At 38.7% G+C, this 27,489-nt stretch overlaps 2 protein-coding genes across 7 annotated transcripts in view; one reads left to right on the top strand and one right to left on the bottom strand.

Moving 5' to 3' along the window:
- Nucleotides 1-13,361, bottom strand: part of BZW2 (basic leucine zipper and W2 domains 2) — a 61,294-nt gene extending 47,933 nt beyond the window's left edge. Inside the window, exon 1 of one of the 2 annotated variants that reach the window (XR_012380239.1) lies at nt 13,222-13,353. The gene's annotated coding sequence lies outside the window, so the exon portion shown is untranslated. Of the gene's footprint in view, nt 1-13,221 lie in introns of both variants that reach the window. The other variant, XM_025872978.2, reaches the window with a different exon arrangement.
- Nucleotides 13,362-13,713: 352 nt separating this feature from the next.
- The window catches only part of ANKMY2 (ankyrin repeat and MYND domain containing 2), a 37,739-nt gene continuing 23,963 nt past the window's right edge, over nt 13,714-27,489 (top strand). For 2 of the 5 annotated variants that reach the window (XM_025872976.2, XM_025872977.2), the window contains exons 1-3: nt 13,719-14,032; nt 19,337-19,401; nt 26,826-26,964. In XM_025872976.2, coding sequence (XP_025728761.1) covers nt 13,966-14,032; nt 19,337-19,401; nt 26,826-26,964 — 271 coding nt within the window. In that variant the 5' untranslated portion in view covers nt 13,719-13,965. Of the gene's footprint in view, nt 14,033-19,336; nt 19,402-23,405; nt 23,533-26,825; nt 26,965-27,489 lie in introns of all 5 variants that reach the window. The other 3 variants (XM_073898905.1, XM_073898904.1, XM_073898906.1) reach the window with 3 other exon arrangements.

The raw sequence follows: 27,489 nt of genomic DNA, 5'->3' as shown, positions 1-27,489 counted from the left end.
GTGAGGCTTTTAAAGAGAGGAAGTTCTAACTTTTACTATTTCAAAACAAATACCTAAAGGCAAAGTTACGGTTCCTGAACAGAAAAGGCTTTTAAAAAATTTTTAAATAAAACAGCCCATTATTTTTCCCTGTATATTTAAAAAAAAATTCATCAAAGCAAAAAACATGCAAGTACAAAATATTATATAGTAAGTGATTTAGAAAGATATATTCCAGAATTTACTTATCAAGTTACTTTCTTCCTTCAATACAGGCTAACTGTACATTAAACTAATTATGCTGTCATTAATCAAAATTCCTTTTAATTAATATTTTTCTAAATTCCTTCTTTTATATAGTGTTCAAAGGCAATGAATATACTTAAAAAAAGATTTTATTTATTTATTTATTTGAGAGAGAGAGAGAGAGAGAGAATCCCAAGCAGACTCCGTGCTGAACATGTAGGCCTTGGCGCTGGATCTCACGACCTTGAGATCATGACCTGAGCTGAAACCAAGAGCCAGACAGACACTCAACCAACTGAGCCACTCAGGAGCCCCTGAATATGCTTTTTCAAAAAGCAATTTAAAACATTTCTTGATAAGGTGCCTGCCTAGCTCAGATGGTAGGGCATGTGATTCTTGATCTCAGGGTTGTAAGTTTGAGCCCCACGTCAGGTGTAGAGATTACTTAAAAATAAATAATTAAATTAATTAATTAAAAAAAAAAACCCCCCAAAAACACATTTTTGATCAACTGTATTATCAACAGAGTAAATACAAAATCTCACAAAATGATTATTTGGAAGGGTTATTATCTACCAAGATATGGTTTTATGTTACCCATTATTTGTTTATCTCATTAATATATGGTTACATATTTTATATATTATAATGCATATTTCTTGATTACTTGAATAAGGTGTGAAAAAATACTTTTTACAGAGAAAATAATTCCTTAAAAATTGATAATAAAATCAGCTCATCATAAATCCATTATTGCACATTTAGGGAAAATAGGGAAAAAAGAGGGAGAAAAAATATCTATAATTCTAACTTTAAGTAATGACCACCGTATACATTTTAACATATTGCTTAATTCTCCATTGGGGGAGTGCAACATGCAGAAAACATTTAAATCCAATTCTATCATCTTTTCTAATATCACAACAAAGAACAACTTTAACAAAATTGCATTGGAACACACAGTGATGAAATCTGATTCAATGACATCCTCTAGGATCTTTATTTTAAAAGCCATGTGTTCTAATGCATCACTTTAGGAAAATAGGAAACATTTTATTTTATTGAGCTCTTTTAAGCTGTAAAGCACTACTAATACACTAATGGAAAAAAAAAAAAAAAAACCAAACTAGCACAGTACAAAAGGGCATAAAAGTGAAAAAATAAATACCACTACTTTCCAACTTTCATTTGTGATCTCATGTTCATTAAGTGGAATCCCACTCCATAGAAAAAATAAATACTTTAATGTTGTCTTATGTATCCTTTCAGAAAATGCCTATGCATATATGTCAACAAGTACACACACATGTGTATAGAAAATGGGCTGAGGGGGCCTGGGTGGCAAGCTGGCTGAATGTCAGATGCTTGGTTTCAGCTCACATCACTTTCTTGGGGTCTGGAGCCTGCTTGAGACTTTTTCTCCCTCCCCCGTCCCTCCCCCTCAAATAAATAAATATTAAAAAAGAAAAGAAAATGGCTTGAACATTTACGATGGGAACCCAAGATATGTCAGACCATGTGCTATCAAATGATCCATAAATTCATCAGCTGTACCGAATGTACTACTCTGGTGGGGGGATGATGATAATGGCAAAGGCTATGTATGTGTGGAGGCAGAAGGTATTCAGGCAATCTCTGCACCTTCCTCTTAATTTTGCTATGAACCTAAAACTGCTCTAAAAAGGTAGTCTTTAAAAAAAGAAGAATCAGCAGGGAGTGGTGCCAAATGCCAGAGAGTAAGTCAGTTTATTAAAGCCGATTTTGTATCAAAAGCAAAACTGATGAGAGTATATATGACTACTAGTTCAAGTGGAAAGTCAGAAGATGTTGTTATGACAAGGAGGATTGAAGTATATTTCATTTTTCTCAGGATTTTAATCAAGGAGAGGAAAATAGGATCCTCTAGAAAAAAAAAATATCCTCAACAAATAACCAGTGGGAGAATTTAGCTTTGGATCATTTGCTTAAAAAACATGATAATGGACCTTCAGGAAGCTCAAAGGTGGTGGTGGGCAGGCATCCAACTTTCCACATTTCTGAGTTCTCTCAACCAAGCCACTCCTGCCTCATCCTCCCAGGAGGGGACCTGCCCAAGCCTGTCTAGCAGATGAAGCCGTATTTGAAGGGTTGCACACAAAAAACACTTACCATACACACGAGTACTTCACAATGGGCAGAGCATGAACTGGATAGAAATGCCAAAGCCAAGCCCAGGACCTAATGATACACAGCACACTGATGATACAGGACTGTATTGCCCGACATAATTTTATAGCAGTGGACTACACAAACTCAAATTTAAAAAAAAAAAAACAAACAAAAAACAAAAACTAAACAAACAAACAAAACAGCAGAGAGCTATAAATTCTCAAGTACATTTTTTAAAAGTTTAAACATAAAGAGAATCATGTATTTGTATTTATTTATCAAGCGTATGACTGGTACTAGTCAACAGAAACTCAACAAGGGCCAGCCAAAAAACTTGCATGGTGCTCACTTTCTAGCAGGTGGAGATTTGACCCAAGCATTGCACAAAAGCCAGGCAGTGTGAGTTAACAAGAAGTAAGGGTCTCTAGTATGTTAAAGTGATCAAACGATGCATTTGAGCTGCAGTTGTGTTTGTTAATGCTTTAATAATTAAATAGGTGTTTCTTAATTGATATCCATGAAGCATGGAACACTTTAAAAACCTGGGACCTAACACTAGACCCTCATCTAACAATCCAAGAAGGCTCTGAGGTATCACACCACTTGCTTGAGGTCATACATTCCATCCTAACATTGGTGATAAAGCAGAGATGAAAGCAAAACATTCCTTCCATCAGAAGGCTTACATTCAGCGAATAGTCAGGGCCAGAACCTAATCAACCCAATCTCCACTTAGTGCACTTTCCAAAAAGCCAACCAAAATTGTTGCCGTGTCTTGGGCAATTATTTTTATGATACTCGAAGGCAGCTTTTTCATTATTTACCTCATAGATTTTATGGTTTAGAATTAGAAAGAGTAAAGCATAAATATTAATTTTCAAGTCTGGTTCAGCACTTGCATAAATTGAATTGGCATATGCTGCCTCCCAAATGCCAAATCGTTTTCCATGGAGTTCTATTAAGGAAAAAACATGTATCTTTAGTGAGAGGAATTAGCAGAAGCCCTGCCCCTCAGGGACATGTAAGTAATAGGAAATTTATGGCTCCATGGCTTGTAGTACTACAGAAGCTGATTATCATATTGTTTCCTGTAGAGGCTCACCTCTGACAAAAACATAATCTTCACACTCCTGAATACTGATGCCGAGTCCCTTCCCCCTAGCCAGCAGTTTCCTCTGTCCCAGCAATGTGGGGTTCTCCTTCCTGTTTATAATAACCCAATTCTATTACCTTCTATACTAAGAAAAACACATGCCATTTTTTTTTCTTAGAAATGATCACATGGGACTTCATCAAGATAAAAAACTTCTACAGAGCAAAGGAAACAATCAACAAAACTAAAAGGCAACCGACAAGATGGGAGAAGATATTTGCAAATGACATATCCAATAAAGGGCTAGTATCCAAAATCCATGAAGAACTTAGCAACTCAACACTCAAAACCCAAAAAATCCAGTCAGGAAATGGGCAGAACACATGAACAGATGTCTTTCTCCAAAGAAGACATACAAATGGCAAACACACATGAAAAGATGCTCAAAATCACTCATCATCAGGGAAATCCAAATCAAAACCACAATGAGATACCACCTCACATGGGTCAGAATGGCTAAAGTTAACAAGTCAGGAAACGACAGATGTTGGCAAGGAGAAAGGGGAACCCTCCTACACTGTTGGTGGGAATGCAAGCTGGGGCACCCACTCTGGAAAACAGTATGGAGGGTCCTCAAAAAGTTAAATATAGGGGCGCCTGGGTGGCTCGGATGGTTGGGTGTCTGCCTTCGGCTCAGGTCATGATCCCGGGGTCCTGGGATTGAGTCCCGCATCGGGCTCCCTGCTTCTTGGGAGCCTGCTTCTCCCTCTACCTTTCTTTCTCTCTCTCTCTGTCTTTCATGAATAAATAAATAAAATCTTTAACAAAAAAAAAAAGTTAAATATAGAGCTACCCTATGACCCAGCAACTGTACTACTAGATATTTATCCAAAGGATACAAACATAGTGATTCAAGGGTGCACATGCACCCCAATGTTTATAGCAGCAATGTCCACAGTAGCCAAACTATGGAAAGAGCCCAGATGTCCATGGACTGATGAATGGATAAAGATGTGGTATATATATAATGATATATTACTCAGCCATCAAAAAGGATGAAATCATGCCATTTGCAATGGTGTGGATGGAACTAGAGTGTATTATGCTAAGCGAAGTAAGTCAATCAGAGAAAGACAAATACCATAAGATTTCACACATATGTGGAATTTAAGAAACAAAACAGATGAACATTGGGGAAAGGAAGGAATAATAAAATAAAAACAGGGAGGCAAACCATAAGAGACTCTTAACTACAGGGAACAAACTGAGGGTTGCTGGAGGGCAGGCGAGTGGGGGATGGGGTAACCACGTGATGGGCATTAAGGAGGGCCCTTGATGTAATGAGCACTGGGTGTTATATGCAACTGATGAATCACGAAATTCTACCCCTGAAGCTAATAATATACTACTATATGTTAACTAACTTGATTTAAAAAAGATCTTAAAAAAAAAAAAAAAGATCATAAATCCAGGAAGCTGTTGAAGTTAGTTTGGAAAAGTAATAAAGTCCTTTGTGGGAATGTACAAGAACAGGATGACAGTAGGATATTCTAAAATTGCTCACCTCACAGTGGCTTATGATGTATTCTCTGCAGTGTTTTAAGAGTTGGTATTCCTTCTTATTACTTACCTCTCCCTGAGGGTTTTATTATGATTTATTTAGAAGTCTTCAAAGATAACAGTACATCTAACTGTTTTTTGAAAGTCCTCATCTAACATAAAAATAAATTGAAATATGAATAGACAAAATATAATTCTACATCTTTCACAGATTTAAGTTATTGTTTTCCTACTAAAATATTATTTGCATAATTAAGAAAATTAAAGGCAGCCCAAAATGACACTATATTTATGTATATATGTATGTATGTATTAAAGAACCCATTTATTTAAGAAAGAGAAAGAGAGAGCACTAGCACAAGTCGGGGGAGGGGCAGGGGAAGAGGGAGGAGTGGGCGCCCCGCTTAGTGCGGGGCTCGATCCTAGGACCCTGCAATCAGGACCTGAGCCCAAGTCAGATACCTAACCGACTAAGCCATCCAGGTGCCCCAAAACACTATCTTCAATATTAATGTGGGGCATTATGCTTTTTTATATATTATCATTATATTTTTCTTTTTTGACATAAACAAAAGATACACCTGATATTAAAAATCAAGAAAGAATAACAAAGGCATTGTCTCTTTGGCATTTGCCAAAAGAATAGTTCATTCAGTAAGTTACCTAAACCTTTATTTTCAAAATAGATGGTTTACAAATATGACTATCAGAATAGATGGTTTACAAATATGACTATCAGAACATTTTTTGGCACTCTTCACTCAACACATGCCAAATTCAGAACAAGTCAAATCATTCCACTTGGCATTTAACTGCCCAAAAAACACTTACTAAAGAGACCCATGACATCAATAGCAACATTAGAGTGAGCTAAGAATGAAAAGTATTCTTGTGTATATCCTGCTAATATTTGCACATTTTATATTAAAAATCCAAAAATTATTCTGAACCATCAAGTATTTTATTCCCTAATAGATACCAAGGGAAAATGATGCTGAAACTCCTAATGACAACCACAATCCTGCATTAAAATGATTCACATTAATCTGATTATTAAATACCTGTCCTATCTCTTGGGTTTAACTGTTGCAGCATTCCACTGAGTAAAAGTAGGAAAAAAAAAATCGGAATAGTCTGACTGGAAAAAAGTCAAATTGAAAGAGTAAAAAAGTCCTAAAATTTCTTTAAGGTACAGATTTAAATAATTCCATGGATCAGATATTCAGATAGATTTTATTTAAAAAATAAACCTCACAAAGAATTTCCTACTTATTTTCTAGCTATTTATATTCTAGTTATTTTGAATAATTTCAAATCACTGTGTAATTAAGGGCAAAATATTCTAATAGATGTATGATTTTCTCTTCCATTGTTTGTTTTAATGTCTATTATCAACTTCCTGCTAACACCAATGCAGAAGACAGGTGTTTGTGATTTTGAATTTAGTCTGAAACATGTGATATCACGTTTTATAAAGTACTTGAGAGCAAGAACACCATCAAAGTGTACTTTAAAATATAATCTACTACTTTTATGATCTTAAAAAGTTGACACATTGAGGAAAACATGTTTTTGAGTGAAATCATTGCAAGTTCCAGTATGGTTGGCTGTGAAACTGTAGCCCATATTTATCTTATAAATATTTATAATGTTATAATATTTTTTATAATTGTTTTTCTAGGGGGTTGTTCTCCCTGGAATGCTGTCCATTCTCTGGCTTGCCAAATTCACCAATCCTTCCAGACTCAGTTCAAAATCTCACTTTCTCCAGGAATTAGCCCTCCCACTGAGCTCCACCCATTCTGGAATTCATACTCATGTCTGTACAGCTCTGGTTGGAGATTGAAGGCTGTGTGGAGGAGGGGTCACTTGAGCTGAGAAGGATCTGAGTAAAATTTGATACGCAGAAATGGGTGGAGGAGGGCATTCCAGGATCAGGAAGCCAGTGGGTGGGTAGAGGAGTAACAACATTGTTCCAATTAGAGCTGAAAGATTGGCAGGCGCCAGGGAAGCCACTTGAACAAGCAAAGAGTTCTCAAAGGTATCTAACCTGTGGGCTGACATAAACAGGGCAGAGCTTTAGGAGGTTTACTTCATTCAGTCCCTACTGGTCCACGGATTGGCCTGTCTCCTGAAGGATAGTATAAGCCTCTTGAGGACAAAGATCATGTCTTATTCTTTGGGATTTATTGATCATAACAGATGCACACCAAGATTTTTCTTATTAACATACCAATTCTGAGATATAATTATATCTTTTATGACTCTCTCTTTAAAAATAATTTTTATCGTGGGGTGCCTGGGTGGCTCAGTCTGTTAAATGTCTGCCTTCGGCTCAGGTCATGATCTCAGGGTCCTGGGATCAAGCCACACAGGTCCAGCTCCCTGCTCAGCCTCTGCTTCTCCCTACTGCTTCTGCTTGCTCTCTCTCACTCTCTTTCTCTCTCTCTCTCTCTCAAATAAACAGAATCTTTAACAAAATAATTTTTATCTTCCCAAATCGAGGAAGATAGGTGTATAGCAAATACTAATGTCAATACAATTTTATATTGAAATGTTTTATCAACTGGCCTATAATTGTGTTTTTCCCAACTGTAAACGACAGAACTGGCCCTAAAAGTAACAACTTGCTTTTATATAACATTTTACAGTACAGGGTATCCTCAAGCATCCTCAAAGTCACCCTATAAGCTTGGTGAGCATCTCTGTTTTATATATATGAAGAAACTGAAAGCAAGGGAGATTGCTTTGGAAAATACATCTCATCCCAGAAGCTGGAGCCATGGTCTTCTCCCTCCAATTCCCAGAGCTCTGGTTGTGCTTGGCTGTCTCCCAGAGACCATCCATAATCATTTCCTACCAGATCAGAAGAAGCTACTTATTGGGCCTGCTTTACTCCACGATCAACAGACCAGGAAGAGATTCTGCTCAGAGGGTGATCAATGTAGTTTAAAGGGCTGCTTTGTCTTCTGGGTTTAACACAATTGCACAATAGACAATCAAATGGCAAAAGACAAAACCACCAATTTTCTAGCCTAAATGTATTAATTGGGAATTAAAGGGAATACTTTTTCCTTCTGATGCAGAAATAGCTTTCTATTTTTAATTATTGGAACAGTTCTGTTATACTTAGATAAGAGGCACAGGCCTAGAGTTTTAAACTGCAAAGCAATATAGTTAATATAAATATGAGTTGAAGATGGAGATCTTCTAATCTCTGCTTCAACAATATCTGGCAGTGATAATGGATTGGCTACATTGTCCTTAGACTACTTCACTTTGAAGCTTAAGTAAATCTTCAAAAATCCTTCAAAGTCTGGGAAGATATGTCAAAAATGATACAAAAAAAGTCCATGTTGGCCTTGGGAAACATTAACATTTAAAAAGTCCAAAACATAAGAAAAGAAACATAAACATCAGGAAATATTAAGTTACAAAGTTGTAAGAATCCAGGAAGTAACTGTGAAAATAAGCATTTAGTTTAAGCAAATCCTGAGTAAGACTCCTGTAGGCACAAGTTCTGTCTGGCCCTTCTATTCCTACATTAATATACTTGTCCTAACAATGCTGATATTGCTCACAACAGTTTTGGTACTTCTTTTTTGGGAAATGGTTTAGGAGACATAGAAGAAAACCAGTATCTCCATTCATATCTTGTTTTTTTCAGTTAAATTAAATATTTCGTACCCTTTGTTCAGGCTGTCTGCAAATTACTTTGTCATTTTTCAGAAAAGATGAAAATTAGCTTCCAGTGAGATATTCATAAGCCTGTGACACAAGCACTGAGCAATGCCACCTACCTTTTAGTTTTGTGGAGAAGCTAAAATGTGATATGAAAAGTTTATGGAAATGCATTGTTCACAAGACAGTCCTTTGCAGATTGAGGTGTAACTCTTTTAACATTAAATGAATAATTGCATAAGCTAAACCCCAAGTATAGAGAAAGAACATTTGTATTCATATTACTTCTTCTGCTTTGTTAAACAACAATGACAATTTTTAGAGGTTGTAATACTTCCAAATTCTCCTTTCAAAAAACTTCATTATGGAAAAGTTCAAACATACCCAAAAGTAGAGAGAAGAGTTTAATGAAGTCAATGTACTCATCATCCAGCTTCAAGTGTTAACAAGTCAATTTCCTTATTAATACTCTTACTCAGTGTCTGTCCTCCATGGTCACAGAATTATACTGAAGCAAATCTCAGATGTCATATACTTCCCTCCTTAAATAATTTCATACATATCTCTAAAAGACAAGGAATCTTTTAAAAATATATCTACAATAGTTTTTTCAAATCTAAAAAAAATTCCATAATAGCATCAAATGCTCTCTCAGCCAAAAAATGTACCTAAGAAAATCAAATGTCAAGGAAACATGACCCAGAAAGATACAATGCTCAAAAATGAGCTATTCCCCTCCAAAGAAAAGGAAAAAGCAATCTCTCAAAGCAGAGAGTTGGAGGTCTGGGGATTTAATGGGGGAAATCCAGGAATGGTATGCAAAATCTGTAACATGTGCAAATCAACCATTTTTTTTTCTTGGTTGACAGCATTCATCAATCAGTGTGTCAAGAAGCTTGAGAACGAAACATTTAAAGACCTTCTGCCCTTGGTTATGGCTCTGTGTGCTCGGTGCCACATCATCTCACATGGCCAGGAAGGATTAGTCAAGTAGGGAAACAAATCCACCTAACATAACTTAGAGAGCAAACTAAATTCAAATCAGCAAGCACGGAGTATACACTAGGTGCAGACACTGGGATACGATTTTGAGAAACAAGGATAAATTAGTCCTAGTTAATTCAGAGTTGAGAAGGAGATGGGGTCAAAGAGATTCATAAGAACTATACCAGCATGTCATGAAAAAGTACTGCTTCAGGTATTTTCATGGGGAGCCAGAGGAAGAAGCAATGATTGGGGTGGGGAGGCATTAGGGCTCCTAAGAAGGTAGGAGAGGCTTAGAGCATGCCAATAATGGTGCCAGCGACTCCTGTGTCAAGATTTTTACTTATCCCCCTCAAACGCAAGAAGAAATGTGTTTCCTAGCATCTGTGATGCCCTCACTGGATAAGGTGGGAAAGGTGATCATGAAAAAAAGTGGTATTTTGAAAGTTGAGCAGTCCATCAGATCTGAGGAGAAGACAAGAGACTTAGTGGTGAAGGAAGGGAGGGCATTCCAGGAAGAGAAAAACAGGACAAAGGGGTGGAAATTACTGGCATGTGAGGGACCCAGCAGTGTGGTGACTTTAGAGTGTGTGGGAGGGGCTGGCTGACTGGAAAGGCAGGCTGGGACCAGAAGATGGAGCCTTCCAAGCAAGAACTGGGCCTCTGTTCTGTGGCCAGTGGAAAGCTATTGACACGTTTTAAGTGAATCAATTCTGTCTTTACAGAGTATGTCTCATCCTTGGGGGGATGATGGGTGCTCAAGGTTCACTGAACTGGTGGCACCTTGAATAAGCGCATGGGCTCGAGGTGAGAGAGAAGCAGGCTACTTAGGAGAGGTCTAGGGTGGCAGTAATAGAAAAGAGAGGAGACACAAAAATTTCAGACGTTTCAGAAAACATTATTTTTAAAAAGGTGACAAAAGAAACAGAAGAGAGACCGAAGCATCATGCAAATATTATTATGCAGTGTGGAAGTCTGTTTCTATGTTCCATTTTCTGTCCTAAAGTGGGAATATACATATAAGCCATTAACACATAAAATATCTCAGGAAGGATATGAGAGAAACAGATATCAGTGGTTGCAGGGCATGCAGAGAAAAGACTAGTAAAAGAGGTAGGGAGGAGGCTTTTGTACCTGTGGCATGCTGAACCACGTGAATGTATTATCTATTGGTTAGTGGAAAGAATATATAATTTCGCCCTTACTGCCAGCCACATAGACGGAAAATCGTAGAAAGAGAAAAGGTTTTGGAGACACATCTGGGTTCCAATTCTGGCTCTGACACTTCCTAACTGGTGGGCGAATTTATTAAGTTCTTTTAGTTTCTGTCCTCTTATTTGCCGAGAGAGAGATTACATTGGCTAATTCAGGTCACTCTAACAATGGTTAAATTTAATCCCATAGAAAGCATCTGCTAGAATATCTGGCACAAATTAAATACTCCATAAGTAGGTGGCAGCTATTTTATTACCAATAAAACTTCTAATACATTCTTAGTACAAGAAAAGTTCCTTGATCAAGTTTAAGGTATGCTCATTAGCTAATCTTATTCCTACATTAAATATTTACTCTGTACAAAATGATTAATCCATCTGATGAATGCTATCCATTACACATCTGTTTCTAAGAATTTAAACAACATATTATTTATCTGCATTTCTTTGTAGATGTTAGTTTTTGTCTTTAAATGGCATTGACTAAATGTACTGAAGTCATATAGTCAGAGGACTAAATATCAACCAGATGCCAATAAGCACCAAGAAAATAGGTAACAAGTTGCTATCCTCGAGGAACTAACAACTTCAGTGAGACAAACAGGTGTGACCTTCAAGTAACCATGGCCCCAATGTGGCACAAGAGATGGAAATACTGGCAATGAAGTACCCAATTCTGGACACACATCCACCATAAGATGTTCGGTTACATGTTAGAGGAGGTTACTCTACAAGCATTTTCTTAGGTTAGTGGGTTTCTTCTGCATGATTCTGTGTTTTAAATCAATTGTAACTGTGGCAGTAACAACATTTTAAGTGTTACAAAATATTGGTCACTCTCAAAAGCCTTACTACTTGTGTCTGAACAAGCCGCATCATTATTAAAGCATCATCAAACAACAGTTTCTTTGTTATACATTGAGAAGAATAATTACAAAGTATTTTCATGTGAGATGTTCTGGCTCAGATCTGCCCCAGCCTGTAAAGATGAAGCCTTAAAAAGAAAACAGCTGGAGTTTAGAAAAGATTTTGTTAAATGCAGGAAATAATGATGAACATCTTCCAGGATTTCAGAAGTGTTAGTGAATGCCAAAAAAAAAAAAAAAAAGGAAAGCAGAAAAGAAAAGAAAAGAAAGAAAGATCGAAGGCATAAGGCCAGAAGAAAATGCATTTCATTTCATATATGGCACTGTGGAGAGAAAGAGGGTGGTGGGGATGCTCAACAAAAAAGTCTAGATGATTATTCAAGTATTTCTCTTTGAAGTACATGGGTCTAGGAAGAAAAATCAATACTAGTCCACAGAGAAACAACAGTAACACATAAACACTAATTTCTAAAGAAGCTTTCATTGAGGCCGTAAATATGTTACGGATGCGCGCCCTGGAGGAATGACTGACTTCGTATTAGCCAGCAAGTCTTGCTTCTGGGCCACAAGAGGGTACACACTTGCCTTTACCTCCTAGCTACCTATGGTGGAAGCTCAAAGCTCGAGGCAACATATTACAGTTGAATCAAGGTTGGATTAAGAGGCTAATCTAAGACTATATATAGACAGCAACACCAATTTAATCTCCGCCCCCTTCCCCTCCCCTCCCTATTTCCATAAACCTCAAGATCTGAGTTACAAAGAGACTGGGAACTCTAGCAGAGCAGAGGCCCTCCTTTCCCCCTTCCCCCCCAGGCCATCTCTCATAAACGAAGTATTAGTTTAAGTGTAAATTGCTTCCAAACATCCTTAACAGGCACCATAGGGCGATCAGATCCGGTTTTCTTCTGTAGCTTCCACAGAGGCCAGAGATGACAAGTAGTGTGTGTGTTTTGGACAGCGCGGGTAGGGGGGTAAGGGGGTGGCTGACGGTCGAGGCTTGCCAAAAGAGAACTACCTTCTTCAGAGACTATTCTCATGATGCGTCCACCTCGCTCGCACTGGGGAGCGCTCCTCCCCATCCCACCCCTAGCCCCAAGCCCCAGTCCCCGCCTCTGGGAAGCCACATCTGGCGGTGCCACGCACGAGACGATATGCACCCGCCGCTTCCCACCGCGTGGCCCGCCCCCGCCGGCTCGCTGTCCCAGGGTCTCCCCGTGCGGCCAAATGTGGCAAGTGGAGAATCTTCAATCTGGGGTACTGATACGCAGTATACGCGATGGTACTGGGGTAGAGGGCAGGCTTCCCCACCGGGGGACAGGAAGCCACCCCAGCAGGCACATGCTTCCTGCCCGCCAGCTCCCGCCCGGATGGAAGCCCCCGGCGGGGCGGCGGCCGCGGTTCCCGCAGCCTTACAGGCTTCCCCTGTCCCATCTGGGTTGCTTCTCACCTGTCCGAGGAGGTAGCGGCGACGCGCGAGGCTGCAGGCTGCGGCGATTCCGGCAGCGGCGGTGGCACCCGCGGCAGTGGCGGCGGCAGACAATGGAGGAGTGAAGGACAGACACATTGACATCGACCCACAGAGCCCGGCGCCGCCCCGCCTCCCGCGCCGCCCCGCCTCCCAGCCCGCCCCCGGCCCGGGCTGCGCCACTCCTGGGAAAACGGTGGGGGCTTGTGGAGACAGCCAAGGGACCTCTGCACGCCCTGAGCAGCCATGGGCGGACCCGGAACTTCTGAAAAGAGAATTTAAATATTGCGTGTGTCTAAATGTCTGAACAGAGCGCAGGAAGGGGGTGGGGAACGTGGAAGAGGAATTTGATTCCCCCCTCTGATTTTCTCCATTGGGTTTTTCCTTGCCAGGCTGCTCCAGTAGGAGTCTCTCGCTGCCGCCTCCTGCAGCTCCTCCTCCCGGCCTGGCCAATGACGCGCGGGCGGGCGGTGACTGTCGCTGGGCTTGCAGCGACAGACCTCCTGGCTCGCCGGAGCTCGCCAGCTGCTCGCCAGCCCGCGGGAGGGAGGAGAGAATTCGAATGCTTCCGCGGTTGGCTACTCAGCGTCCTGGTCTCGAGTTGCCCCATTGCGGTTGTCATTCCTAACACACGCACACACACACACACACACACACACACACACACACACACAGTTTCTTTTTAATACCTCCAAAGAGACAATCATCTTCAAGCTGGCGGGAGCAATGGTTCATATAACGAAAGGCGAGCTGACCCAGGAAGAAAAGGAGCTGCTAGAAGTCATCGGGAAAGGTATGGGTGCTGGGCTGCAACGGGGCGCTGCCTGCCTGGTCTGGGGGCGTGGCGGAGGCCTGGGGGCGCCCCTGGCCGGGCTGACCCTCCACTGCGGTTGTGCGAGGTTCGTGGCCTCGCACCGGGAAATAGCGTTTCTCCCAGTGGTCTGGCACCGGTTGCGGGGGCGGAGAGGAGGGGGACGAGACGCTGGGACAAGAGCGGAGGCTGCAGGGGTTCGTCTCCCAAACCAGCTTTGGAAAGATACACATTTCCAGGTCCCAGCTTAGATTATAATGGGCGACCTCTGTGTGTGGGTCCCATGATGCGGATTCTTCGAAACTCTCCAGGTGATTTTGACCACAGTCTGTCTTGGCGACAGTGGCCTCAGGTTCTTAGAAGGGTGTCTAAAGGGCCGTTTCGACTTCCGGAGGCCGAAAGATCTGGATCCCATAGCTGTCCCCGCCCCCGCCTGGGGGTGGAGGGAACTCCTAAGGAGAAGGGTTCTTTATAAGGGCACAGAACTAGGTCTGTAATTTGCTACATTGAAGGTTCTGCGTCCGGGCCTCCCCGGCTTCCTTCCAGAAGCCCCCGGCCCCCGCAGGAACCCGCAGGGAAGCGAAGAGGTAGACTAGGCGTCCACAGCTCTCGGCGCACTTAGCACAGCTTCGATCCTCTCCCGGCGCTCTTCTGCGCCTTCCCTTCCACTCTCCCAACGCCTGTCCCACTTCCGCCCCTTCGGGTGCTGGGGAGGGAGATGTAGGCCGCCGGGACGAGCCAGAAGCCATGTTTCTCCTTCAGTCCCCGAGTGGGTGTCCCAGAGGAGTTCCCTGCTGAGTCCCGTTACCTGGCAGGTGCCAAGAGCGTGACTACGTGACTTCTCCTGCACAGTCACTGCTCGGGGATGGGCATGGGTGGGACTGCGGACAGAGTTAAGGTGGTTGGTTTACGCTCAAGAGTGAGATAGCCACATCTGCCCTGGAATGGCAGAGAGGCCAGTTATCGCAGCACAAAGGCTTCCCAGTTTCCAGTCTTCTTTCTCTTAAGCAGCCAGGCTCAAATCTGCATCCCCCAGAGAGTAAGGCAAATTTATTCTTCATACTGGCAAGGGAAGTCTAAATGTAAAAGAGAGAAAAAAAAAATCGGATTTGAACGCAACAGGTGCTGATGAGCTGAGCCCACCTCATCTGATCTCAACAACTTTAAGTCAGTCCCAGCTACATTTATCATAAGTCTTCTTTGCCTAGAACTGTGGGACATGGAGTTGATGCTTTTATTGTTTGTTCTGCACAGTTCTGGCCGACCTTTTTGGCACTGCAGTCTTTTGTTCTTCCTATCTCTGGGTAATTTCTCCCTTCCCTCAGTGGCTCTGGGATTCAGTTCAAAAAACATGTGAGCCCCCGCTGTGTGCCAGGTACTGTGCTGGGCAAAAGGAAACAGGATCCACTCAAAATCCACAGACATTCTGCTTTTAAACAGTCCAGAGCTATCAGTTTTTCAAAGTATAAACAAGTGAGCAGTTTTATAAAGTGGGTTTCTGGAAGGGATGGGGGGCGATCCTTGGATATTTTCTTAGGTGTACACCAGTTTTTATTTTAAAGATGGTGTAAAAGAGAATTAATGTCAAGTTTAGTCTGGTTAGTACTATGATGTTTCTAGGTCCACACGACATCAAGTTGCATTCGAGCTGAGACAACGTGGTTCACCAATTTCATTGGCCCAAGCCATGAGAAAATAACTGAGATGGACTTAAGTCTGTGATACATTCTTGTCAAGTGAAGGTCCTTGGGACATCACTGTACTCTTCAAGAAAAATAATGGGAGATATGAGAAAATAACAACTATAGTCAGCCTTTATTGAATGTTGGTATGAGCCACATAATTCTTAGCACTTTACATGTGCTGGTACATTTGATCTTGATGAGCTAGGAATTATTTTTAAGCAACAGCATGATGAGAGACTACATGGGGTGTTGGTTCACCATGCAGGTCTGATTTGGAATCCTACCACAATCATTTTGCTGGTGATGTGGCCTTGGGCAAGTTACTGTTTCTGAGCTTCTGGTTCTCCTTGGTTAACATTGTTGGGAGGATCAAATGAGTTAGTGTCTGTAAAGCATTTAAAGTGCTATTTGTCTTGTCTGTTATTATGGTAAAGACAGTGATCTCCAATTTATAGACACAGAAGCTGAGGAACTGAGAAGTTAGATCACTTGTCCAGTGTTACACAGGAAATAAGTGGCAAAGGAGAGAGAGCATTTGGCCTGTAGTCCTAGAAATACACTGGACTTGAAAACTAACTAAACAGGGGCGCCTGGGTGGCTCAGTTGGTTAAGCATCTGCCTCTGGCTCAGGTCATGATCCCAGGGTCCTGGGATCGAGCCCTACATCGGGCTCCCTGCTCAGTGGGGAGCCTGCTTCTCCCTCTCCTTCTGCCTGCCGCTATGCCTACTTGTGCTCTCTCTCTCTCTCTCTCTCTCTGTGTCAAATAAATAAAATTTAAAAAAAGAAAAGAAAACAAACTAAACAAAAAATGAAACCAGAACCATAGCAGTCCATACCATAGTCACTTCTAGAGGCATTTTAATTTCAGCCTCACAGTATCATCTGTCAAGTTAAATTCATTTTAAATTCTAAATGTTATTGATTTTGTAGTTTTGTGTGCATTTAATTTGTAAAATATTTTTTGGTTTACAATGGAATGAAGGTCCTAAGCAAAGTTTATATTTATATTCATAAGAAACATTTTTTTAAAGTGGGTGGGTAGAGTTCTTAATTCTTTTTTTTTCCCCTTTAATATATTTCTCGACTTTGGGAAGTACTAGATTAGTCAGCACTAGTACTTGGAACTGACAAATTTTCGGCCAAGTATGACCTGTCATTTTGGCCAATCCAAAATAAACTCAGCAAATTACTGAGTATCTCTCTTCAGTCAGTCAGAGCCTTCAGAAGTTAAGCAGACTGTGAGTGATACTTAACCATCTAGAGAATACTACACATTGCTCCTGGACATTTTTAGAATGATTTCTTCTTCAAGTGAATTCATATGCTAGGTAGTTTATAGAGTGTATATTTGTTAGAAATGCCAAGAAGAATTCCAGATAAAACTGAGTTCTTTCATATATACCATTCATATCATAGTTAATGATGGCACCCATTCAATGACATTTAAGAAGAGAAAATTGAAATCACTGAAGCACATCCAGTGGGCTTATATTACATGCAGATTGACCCATTCTTCTAAGTTCTGATATCTTTTTTGTTAAGCACTGAGGAAGCACTATTTCAAAATAAATTAAACTTTCCTTAAGGGTATAAACCAGAAGATCTTCATTACTTGTTTAGTACCTGAAATCTCTGGGATTGTGGACTTAATGAGAAAGTAATGAATTTACTACTTTTTTTCATTATTTACATAAAAGGAATTATGAAATAGGCTTAGACAATAAGGTTTATTTAACCAACTATATTGAGGTATAAAATACGATAAATGGTGCATATTTAAGTGTATTCTAAACCTTCTATAATTTTCTACTGATGTCATTAAATTAGGAAAATAAAATTAGAAGTCCATCACAAGTTTTTCTTCTTTGGGTATTTTGCTCATCTATTTTCCAAAATTTGTTTGAGAAAAAAATTTTCATCTTGGTCCCTGTATTTTAAAAGGCTAACTGATATTCAGTGGTATATGTGTGCATGCCTCATCTTAATTTCCTTACTTTAAATGGCTTCCTGACAAGACAGACTTAACTTAGACTGTTGGCCATTGGGCTAAACATTTTATAGAATTATTGACCTATTCTCTCACGTGAGCCAAATGTTTATTATTATAACCCCCACCCTCTCCCAACACGGAGCATGCTTTGACATGCTCACAGTCCCTATAGTATTCTCCCTTTCCTGTGTAAACATCTCCTGATCAGATGGAAAATCATTTCAATCGTTTCTCAGTGGATAATGGAAATCAGCCAAAGCATCTCCCTGAAGTGAAATTGGGGTGCCGGAGTTTTTGTTCTATTTTCATTCCTTTCTAAAGATGTAGGAGAAAGTCTCTGATGAGAAGGCCAGATATGGATAAGTTCCACATAGAACTTCCTTATGCTTGAGAGCTTTCCCCCATTCATTCCGTAGCCCTTCAGCCCGTGATACTAACTGCCCTCAGATGGAGTACAGGGTCAGAAAAATGCACTATTTACAAGATAGTGCTGTCAGAATCCAGGGACTTGTAGATCATTCACTTGACACATTTCCCCAGCAGAGCTATTTCTCTGTCAATCTAGGAGACATTTCTCTGTTCCCTGTTGGTGTGAGGCAACCAGACGACTTGCCTAAGGAGCAGGTGAGGGAGAGAGAAGCATACTAATCTTTATTCTGCATTCCACATTTAACTCTGGAAAACTAGCAGATTTTAGCATGTTCTTAAACTTTAATTTTCAGCTGAAAGAAGAAACTCCTAGTTGTGGGATGCTCCTATTCTTTTATGTCCTTGTGGAGAAGAAGCTCATCTCATCCTTTCTTCCTGAGAACGTTCAATTTCATTGTTCCTTTCCCTGTCAAATCAGAAATTTTTTGGCAGAACGAGTAGCTGACTATTATTAACGATGATAATAGCAACATTCTCTCTTGCAGCTACTTGATTGTTTCAGTATGCCTTACAGAAGACTGGAAAAACCTGACGGTTGTGGCCCAATTATAGCTTATTTCCAAATTTACAAAGGACTAACCTTCAGGTTTATGTTCGAGGACATTCATTATGACAGTCTGAGTACTGACCATAAGGCACTTTTCTATGGAACCAGCCTTCAAAGAAATGTTTACCTAAGCATTTCTAAACCAAGAATTCTATTATAAGTATGCTGCCATCAATTCACAGGGTCTGGTGATGACAGAGTATAGAAATACTGACTGTACTTAGAACTCCAATTATTAGATTGACTGGAATTTAAGGTTTAGATGGTGGGTTGGACTAGATGCCCTTCAAGATTTCAGTATTAAGAGTCTTATTTATGCTTTGTGGTTATTGTATCACTGCCAAAAGGAAAATATGGCCAATTTAATATACCCTAAGGTCAGTGGAAGTAAAAACAAGATGGAGCTATTTTAGTTTCTATAAATCTGTTCTTCTGGATAATTACTTGGTGGAAAAATACTGTGTGTTGATGCTTTATTTCTTAACAATCTAACCAGACTAGTTTTAGTTTTACATATAACCCTTTAACATTTGTTTCCATGATGATAGATTTTTTTTTTCTGTTGTAATGATAAATAACCTTATTTTGCATTTTTTTCTTTCCTTCCTTCCTTCCTTTTTTTTCTTTTTTAAAGGTACTGTCCAAGAAGCCGGAACACTATTAGCCAGCAAGAATGTCCGTGTCAACTGTTTGGATGAGGTAAAATTTAAAAAGTTGAATAAAGTGCTTTACTTTTTATAAGAATGAATAATATATGAAATGTAATGGTAACAGTTTTCTAGCATTTGTGCTTAAGTTATATTAATCTTTAAACCAAATGTAAGTAGACAGGTTACAAAAGATAAATAAGCATATAAAAACATGTTTAATTTTATTAATCAAATAAATCCAAATTAAACCAAATCATACCATTTCTTGAGAAACATTGGACTTTTATATACTAATGGATTAGGTGTAAATTGACCTCACACACTGGAGAAAATTTTAGAATATGTGTCATTTTTAAATGTGCATACTTTTGATACAGCAATTCTAGTTCTAGGGTAAGCTAATCAAACCTAAACTCAACTTCCTAGAATAATTGCTCTTCAAAACAATTTTCTGCAATGATGGCGGTGTCTTTTCTGACCTGTCCAGTATCAGCCATTAGCCATGTGGGGCTAGTGTCTATTTTATTATACAGTGTGGCTCTAGTGCTAGAAAGTTAGATGAACATCACTTGCTCATGCAAGAGGGGAAGCGGTTTTATTGCCTCTTTACCCAGAAATGTGTACCAAAATTAATGTCAGACAAAATAAAGTTTAAAGCAAAAAAATTTTAAAAAGATGACTTTTTCTCATAGATTAAATTAATAACCCACCAAGAATATAGTAGCTTTAAGCCTTCCTTATAAGCTCATAAGCTTTGAGATTCATGAAGAAAAAAATAGAATTCAAAGGAGAAATTTGTAAGGTCACAATGATACCTTTAAGAAACCACCAGATTAGTAGCAAAACAGTAATATAGGGAACAGAAAATTTGGATAACTAATTGACAGTCAATGCACTGTGTGTAAAATGGAAAAAAAAATAGTACATTTTCTGTATGTGGAACATTGATAAAAAATAGTCTATGTATTATACTATCTTGTAAAGGAAATTTTAGCTAATTTCAAAGAAGTTCACCTAATGCAGTAGAATACACTGAAAATAAACAAAAATATGATCCAAATAACAACCTGAAAAATTTATTTTAATTCTAGGTAATTCTTGGGTTAAAGAAGGAATAGAAGTAGAAATTGTCTACTATTTAGAACTGAAAACAACATTTATCAAAAGCTAACATTTATCAAAATCTGGGTTATATGGCCAAAGTGATAGAGGAAATTTTGCAGCATTTATTATTGTACTTTCAATCTGTGGTGTTCTGAGCTTTTAACTCGAAATTTTTAAAAAAGATTAGGCTATACTCAGAGGGTAAAGGAAATGAACCAGTGAACTAAAATAGAAATAAACATTTGAAAAAGCCACGAGGTACAAGCAACAAAAGAAAAAAATAAAATAAAAGTTTTTATGCTTCAAGGTATACCATTAAAAAAGTGAAAAGATAATCCACAGACTGGTTTTACAAATTATATCTGATAAGGGACTCATAACTAGAAGCTATTATAAACTTCTACAACTCAGTAATAAAAAAGACAACCCTATTATAAAATGGGCAAAGGATCTGAATAGATACTGCTCCAAAAAGATATTCAAATGACCAATATGCACATGAAAAAATGCTTGATATTAGTTGCCAGGGAACTGTAGTGAGATACCACTTCATACCCCTGGGATGGCTATAAAAAAAATGAAAGTGAAATGCAAATGAAAAAATGCTCAATATTAGCTGCCATCAAAACTGTAGTGAGATGGGGTGCCTGGGTGGCTCAGTTGTTAAGCGTCTGCCTTTGGCTCAGGTCATGATCCCAGGGTCCTGGGATCGAGCCCCACATCGGGCTCCCTGCTCAGCGGGGAGTTTGCTTCTCCCTCTCCCACTCCCCTGCTTGTGTTCCCTCTCTCTCTCTCTCTCTCTCTTTCTGTCTCTGTCAAATAAATAAATAAACTTTATAAAAAAAAAACTGGAGTGAGATACCACTTCATACCCACTGGGATGGCTATAATAAAAGAAATAATAACAAGTATTGATGAGGATGTGGAGAAATCGGAGCCCTCATTAATTGTTGGTGGGTGAATGATGCAGCCACTCCGGAAAACAGGTTGTCAGTTCCTCCATTGGTTAAACATAGAGTTTTTCTATATGACCCAGTAATCCTAGGTATATACCTAGGAAAAGTAAAGCATATATCAACACAAAAGCTTGCTCATGAGTGTTTATAGCAGCATTATTCTTACTAGCCAAAGTTGGAAACAACCCAAATATCCATTAACTGATGAGTGGATAAACAAAATGTAGTATATCCATACAGTGGAATATTCGTTCATAAAAAAGAATGAAGTCCTGGCAAGTGCTATAACATGGTTGAATCTTGAAAATATTTACCAAGTGAAAGAAGCCAGTCACAAAAGACTAAATATTATATGATTTTATTTATAGGAGATGTCCAAAATAGGCAAATCTATAGGGACAGAAAGTAGATTAGTGGTGGCCTAAGGCTGGGTCAGAGAGTAGGGGAGGAAATAGGAATAACTGATAATAGGTATGTAGTTTCTTGTGAGGGTAACAAAAATATTCTAATTGATTGTGGTGATACTCGTATAACTTCTGCAAATATACTGGAAACTATTTAATTGTGTGTATTAAATGGGTGAATTGTATGGTATGTGAATTTTATATCTCAATAATTTAAAAATGAAAGAAAAAACAAAGTTATCAAGACCAAAATATTAGACACAGTTTGAAAAGTCTAAGCCAGAAAATAATGAAATAAACACCAAGAAACTAAGAGAGAGCATGACTGCAATTATAAAGGAAATTTTCATAAGTTTTTGTTTAAGCCAATACATATTAAAACCTATATAAAAGTAACTTAGTAGAAAAATAAAAATGAATATATTCATCTCATATAGAATATGAGATTCCAGAAAACTAGAATAATTAAGGAACATTTGTGTAAATGTATTTAAATGCCAACCACTTTCTAAAGCTGCAAACCTGAGTAAGTGTTACAAAACCTTCAAGGACTTCTCATTTTACACAGATTATACTGTTAGTTCATAAAAAGACAGGAAGATACCCAACTCATTTGATAAGACTAGCATAACACTGATGCCAAAACAGGAAAAGGCCAAAGAAAACCTTGGGCCCAATTCAGTTTATAACTCAGATGCAAAAACACTAAGTAAGATACTAGCAAATTGATCCAGTGGTATATCAAAAGAATAATTAGACATAAATAACCCAGTAAGGTTTCTCCAAAAATGATAGGACGGTTTAGTTTTAGAAAATCTTTCAATATAGGGCACCTGGGTGGCTCAGTTGGTTGGGCAACTGCCTTCGGCTCAGGTCCTGATCCTGGAGTCCTGGGATCGAGTCCCGCATCGGGCTCCCTGCTCAGCGGGGAGTCTGCTTCTCCCTCTGACCCTCCCTCCTCTCATGTGCTCGCTCGCTCTCTCATTCTCTCTCTCAAATAAATAAATGGAATCTTTGGGAAAAAAAAAAAAGAAAAGAAAATCTTTCAATATAATCTATTATATTACAGAATAAAAGAGAAACAAATGTGATCATCTCAACAGATGATAAGATTCAGCATCCATGGATGGTAAAAGCTCTTAACAGATTAGGATACAATAGGGTTTTTTTTTCCTTTGGTAACTTGATAAAAGATAAAAGGTTTGTGGAAACCTTCCACAAACAATAGCATCCTATTTAATGTTAAAACATTAGACACACTCTAATATTAAGACACACTCTAATGTTAAGACCTTAGAAGAATGAGGATCAAGACAAGGAGATTCTTGGAGATGCTGGGGACAGATTTGGCTTCCTTGATATTGCATGAAGGCAGTACTCCTCTCCCGGAGAGTTTCCCACTTGCATTCTCTTTACCTGGAGGATTCTTCCACCCGTTATTTAAATCCTTTGTGTCTTCAGTCCCTTCAGGAAAGGATTTGTTCAAATGCCACCTGCCTAGAGGGACATTTCTTAACTGTCCTTTTTCAAATAATAATCTCCTCTTGCTCTCTGGCATTGTTTCCCTCTTATCGATGTTCTTTTCCTAGAGCACTTGTATCACCGCCTGCCTTGTCACCTCAACTAAAATTTAAATGTCAGCGACCTATACTGGAGGGGAATGGAATTAGTTCCTTGCTACCCACAGCGCACAAACCTGTGTCAGACATATATTAGGTAATCAATAAATATTTGCTGAATGAATGAATGCTTTAGGTAATGATCCAGAATTGTAACATAATAGGCTAATATTGATAAATTCTTTCATTTAAGAATTATGGGAGAGAAGCTTCAGTTCTTTTTAGGGTCATTAATATCTAAAGAATTTTAGCTGCTTGTTTTTCATGCATTTAAGCAGACTTCTTCCAAAATTGCCTTTGGGAAATGACAAGGAAGTGAGGATTTTTACTCTTGGCGTTTCAGTGATTCTAACATGCCATGGATTTTAAGACTCATCCAGATTTCAGAGATATTAAAAAAATGAAGGGGGTGGAGATTGGTGATAATTTGTAAGATTCTAGTATTTGTGAAATACAACTCAATTTCAGAGATCTTAAAATATGAAAATAAAGTGATTCTTAAAACTGATGGATTACAGGGGCGCCTGGGTGGCTCAGTCGAAAAGCGTCTGCCTTCAGCTCAGATCATGATCCCAGTGTCCTGGGATCGAGCCCCGCATCAGGCTCCCTGCTCAGCAGGAAGTCTGCTTCTCCCTCTCCCACTCCCCCTACTTGTGTTCCCTCTCTTGCTGTCTCTCTCTGTCAAATAAATAAAATCTTTAAAAAAAAAAAAACTGATGGATTACATATAACATTATGATAGCATTTTATGAAACCTTATTTTTCTTTTCTAATTTGAGCAGGGATGGACATTAGGTATTTTATTTTTCTAACTGATACTAACTTGTTCCATTTTTATAACTAGAACAAGACATTTTCAGTTTATTTTGAACATGGGAATATTCTCTTCTATGTCTAGTAGATTGATAGTATTTTAAATTATTCAATTCCTTTTCTTGATATTTATACTGGAATATACTCTTTTTTCTACTTTTTTTCTTTGCCCATTGAAATGTTTCCACAAATAACAGGCAGTACTGTAACTAAGATAATGCATCGTAAAAATTACATTCAAAATTTGTAATTCTTTTTGTTCTTGTAATCCAAAATTGAACTAAAATAAGAAAGTATATGTGATATCCCCTTAACTTGGAAAGTTTCTATACATTTCATAATATATACAAATATCAAATCATTATGTTGTATACCTGAAATTGATATAATGTTGTATGTCATTTTTACCTCAGTAATAGAAAGAAAAGAAAAGCTTACTATAAATTATCACTTAACACATGTTTGGCTTCTGTTACCCAGAATCAACCAGCCCAGCACTGAAACTTGATATGGGAAAAACATACACTGCATTATAGACATGACAAAGATAACAATTTCAGAGATTGCTTAGCAAATGATATGATTGGGTTTGCTCATTGCCTCTTTAAAAAGCTCTCATGGATTGGCTCTGAAAAGCCAATCCCTATTTAGACTGCTGGTAAGTAAGAAAGAGCAAAGAGAAAGAAAGGAAATTTAAAAAAAGAGAAAAAAGAGGAAACAGGATCAGGAAGCAGGGAGGCAGACAGGTAAATGGACAGAAGTGATCAACACAGAGGACAGTTAAAACACAAGCAGACATAAACAGGTGAGGACACTTTGCAACGTAACCTCCAAAAATTTTGCACATCTCCTTCATTCTTAAGCATCTTTTCTCATTGTATTGAATGCTGCTCTAGATTTATTTACATATAGGACAGTATTATAGTGTCAGGCTTATTCACTCAGAGCTAGATAACCTTTCCTTGTAGGATGGGACTGCTGTGTGATTGACTGCCCACCTGCCTATACTGTGTCCTGCCCCCACCCCCCTGGCTGCATGCTAGCTTCTTACGTCCAGGTTATAGCATCCTTCGGGGGCCATCACCTTAGTCATGCTCTGAATACATTTTTGCCTCATTCAAAAGGTAATAACCATATTGTTCATTTCCATTTCCTCAAAGCTGCGTCTGTATAGTGAGATCCTGATTGCCATACCCACCCGAGCCACTCCCAACCTTGAAATACATCATCCTTGTAGAGCATGGTACTTGCCCATCCAGTCCTTGGAGCTGAGAAGATGAAACAACTTGAGGAGTTCTTGAAGGCCGGTGCATCAGTTCCCCAGGCCCCCCAGCATCCTGTTGCATAAGTATTTTCAGGAGCATTGGGGAAAACAGTGGAAAAGAACATCTGAATCTGGGACACCTGGGTGGCTCAGTCAGTTAAGCATCTGACTTCAGCTCAGGTCATGATCCCAGGGTCCTGGGATCGAGCCCCACATTGAGCTCCCTACTCGGCGGAGAGCCTGCTTCTCCCTCTGCCTCTGTCATTCCCCTGCTTGTGTTCTATCTTGCTCTCTCTCTCTCTCTCTCTGACAAATAAATAAATAAAATCTTAAAAAAAAAGAATATTGATGGCTTATGTTCATAATAATAGTGTGGAATCATAACAATTCAAAGTATTTTAGTATTCCGAAGTTTACCACAGTAAAAGATTTTATGTTTTAGAGAGGTTTTTATCAAAAACAGCTTTGAAATGCCAGCATTTATATAGTTTGTCCTGGTTTACTTTGAAAATTCACTTATCTAGAACAGCTTGTTCATTTATCTACCAAATAGTATCAGATACCCAGAACAAATAAGGTTGGATGTTACACTGGATCTGTACAAAACATATGGACACTGAACAATGTAGTGTAAATACTACCAACCATTTCTCGATATTTATACAGTCATTTATATGGTCAAATCATATATGTAATCAAAATATACATGTGGTTTGAGGATCATTATTTTAAAAATGATATCATGATAATATACATTTCCTGCATCTTGTTTTTCTCATCGGCGGTAATGCGTGGGCATTTCTCCAGTTCACTAGATATAGATGCATTCAGTCAGTAGCTCCATGGTATTCCATGTTGTGGATATAACATACTTCATTCATACTTTCTCTTTGACAAGCATTCTAATTGTTTTGAGGTTTTTTTTTTAATATTTATGCATTTGTATCTGTTGGTTCATTTGTTTTCCCAGGAGCTATGTGTGGTAGAGATGAGAGCCCCCATGATCTAGGAGCCCCCATGATCTAGGTTTGGTGCCTGCCTGGCCATTTTACTGGTTATGTGAGGTTGAGCAAGTCTCCTCTGAATCTGTTTGCTAACCTATAATAAAAAAAAATCAGGTAACAAAACCATCGTTTTTCCTCAGCAGTGTATGGAAGATCCAAGTTAGGAAATCAACATAAAAGTACTTTACAGATTATAAAGATGAATTTAGTAATTCATGTTTCTTTTCTGTTTTTAAAGTAATTGCAGGAATTGTTCACAGGGGAAAAGGTAAATAAGTAAAACTAATACTTTTTTCCTTTCTATTAAAGAATGGAATGACTCCTCTAATGCATGCTGCCTATAAAGGAAAACTTGATATGTGCAAATTACTTTTACGACATGGAGCTGATGTAAATTGTCATCAACACGAGCATGGGTACACAGCCCTCATGTTTGCTGCACTTTCTGGTGAAGTTTTAGCATTTATTCTAATATATTAATATTAGTCATCCATACATATTTGGTATAAGTACATACATACTTTTAAATTAAATGCTTTTTTATTACAGTTCTGTTGATGTACTGTATCTTTGTGTTTTGAAGTAATCTGAAAACATCTTTGTTGTTATCTTGAGAAAACAGCTGGTATGATAGAGCTGTCTCTCTGCTTCCCTGACATTTATGTACTAAATTATGCTGATCCAATTAGAGACTTAACTTTTATTCATGTTGCTTATGATTTGTAAATAAAAACAACTGGGAAACATTTAAAATTAAGTGGAGTTATCTATAATTGTAGTTTTTTTTTAAGAAAATAAAGATGTAATATAATATTCTCACACTTTAAAAGGAGTAATCTGTATTTTTATAAGCCTGGAACAGGAAAGCATGGGGGGAGCAGGGGGCATAGATGGGCTAGATGGGTAACGGGTATTAATGAGGGCACTTGTTGTAATGAGCAACATTACATAAGAGCGGTGTTGTATATAAGAC

The sequence above is a fragment of the Callorhinus ursinus genome, unplaced genomic scaffold, assembly GCF_003265705.2.
Source record: "Callorhinus ursinus isolate GAN/ISIS: 27379988/994484 unplaced genomic scaffold, GSC_fseal_2.0 scaffold12, whole genome shotgun sequence".
Lineage (NCBI taxonomy): Eukaryota > Metazoa > Chordata > Mammalia > Carnivora > Otariidae > Callorhinus > Callorhinus ursinus.
Note: the sequence above shows the minus strand (reverse complement) of the source record. Positions and strands in the feature narration are given on the sequence as shown.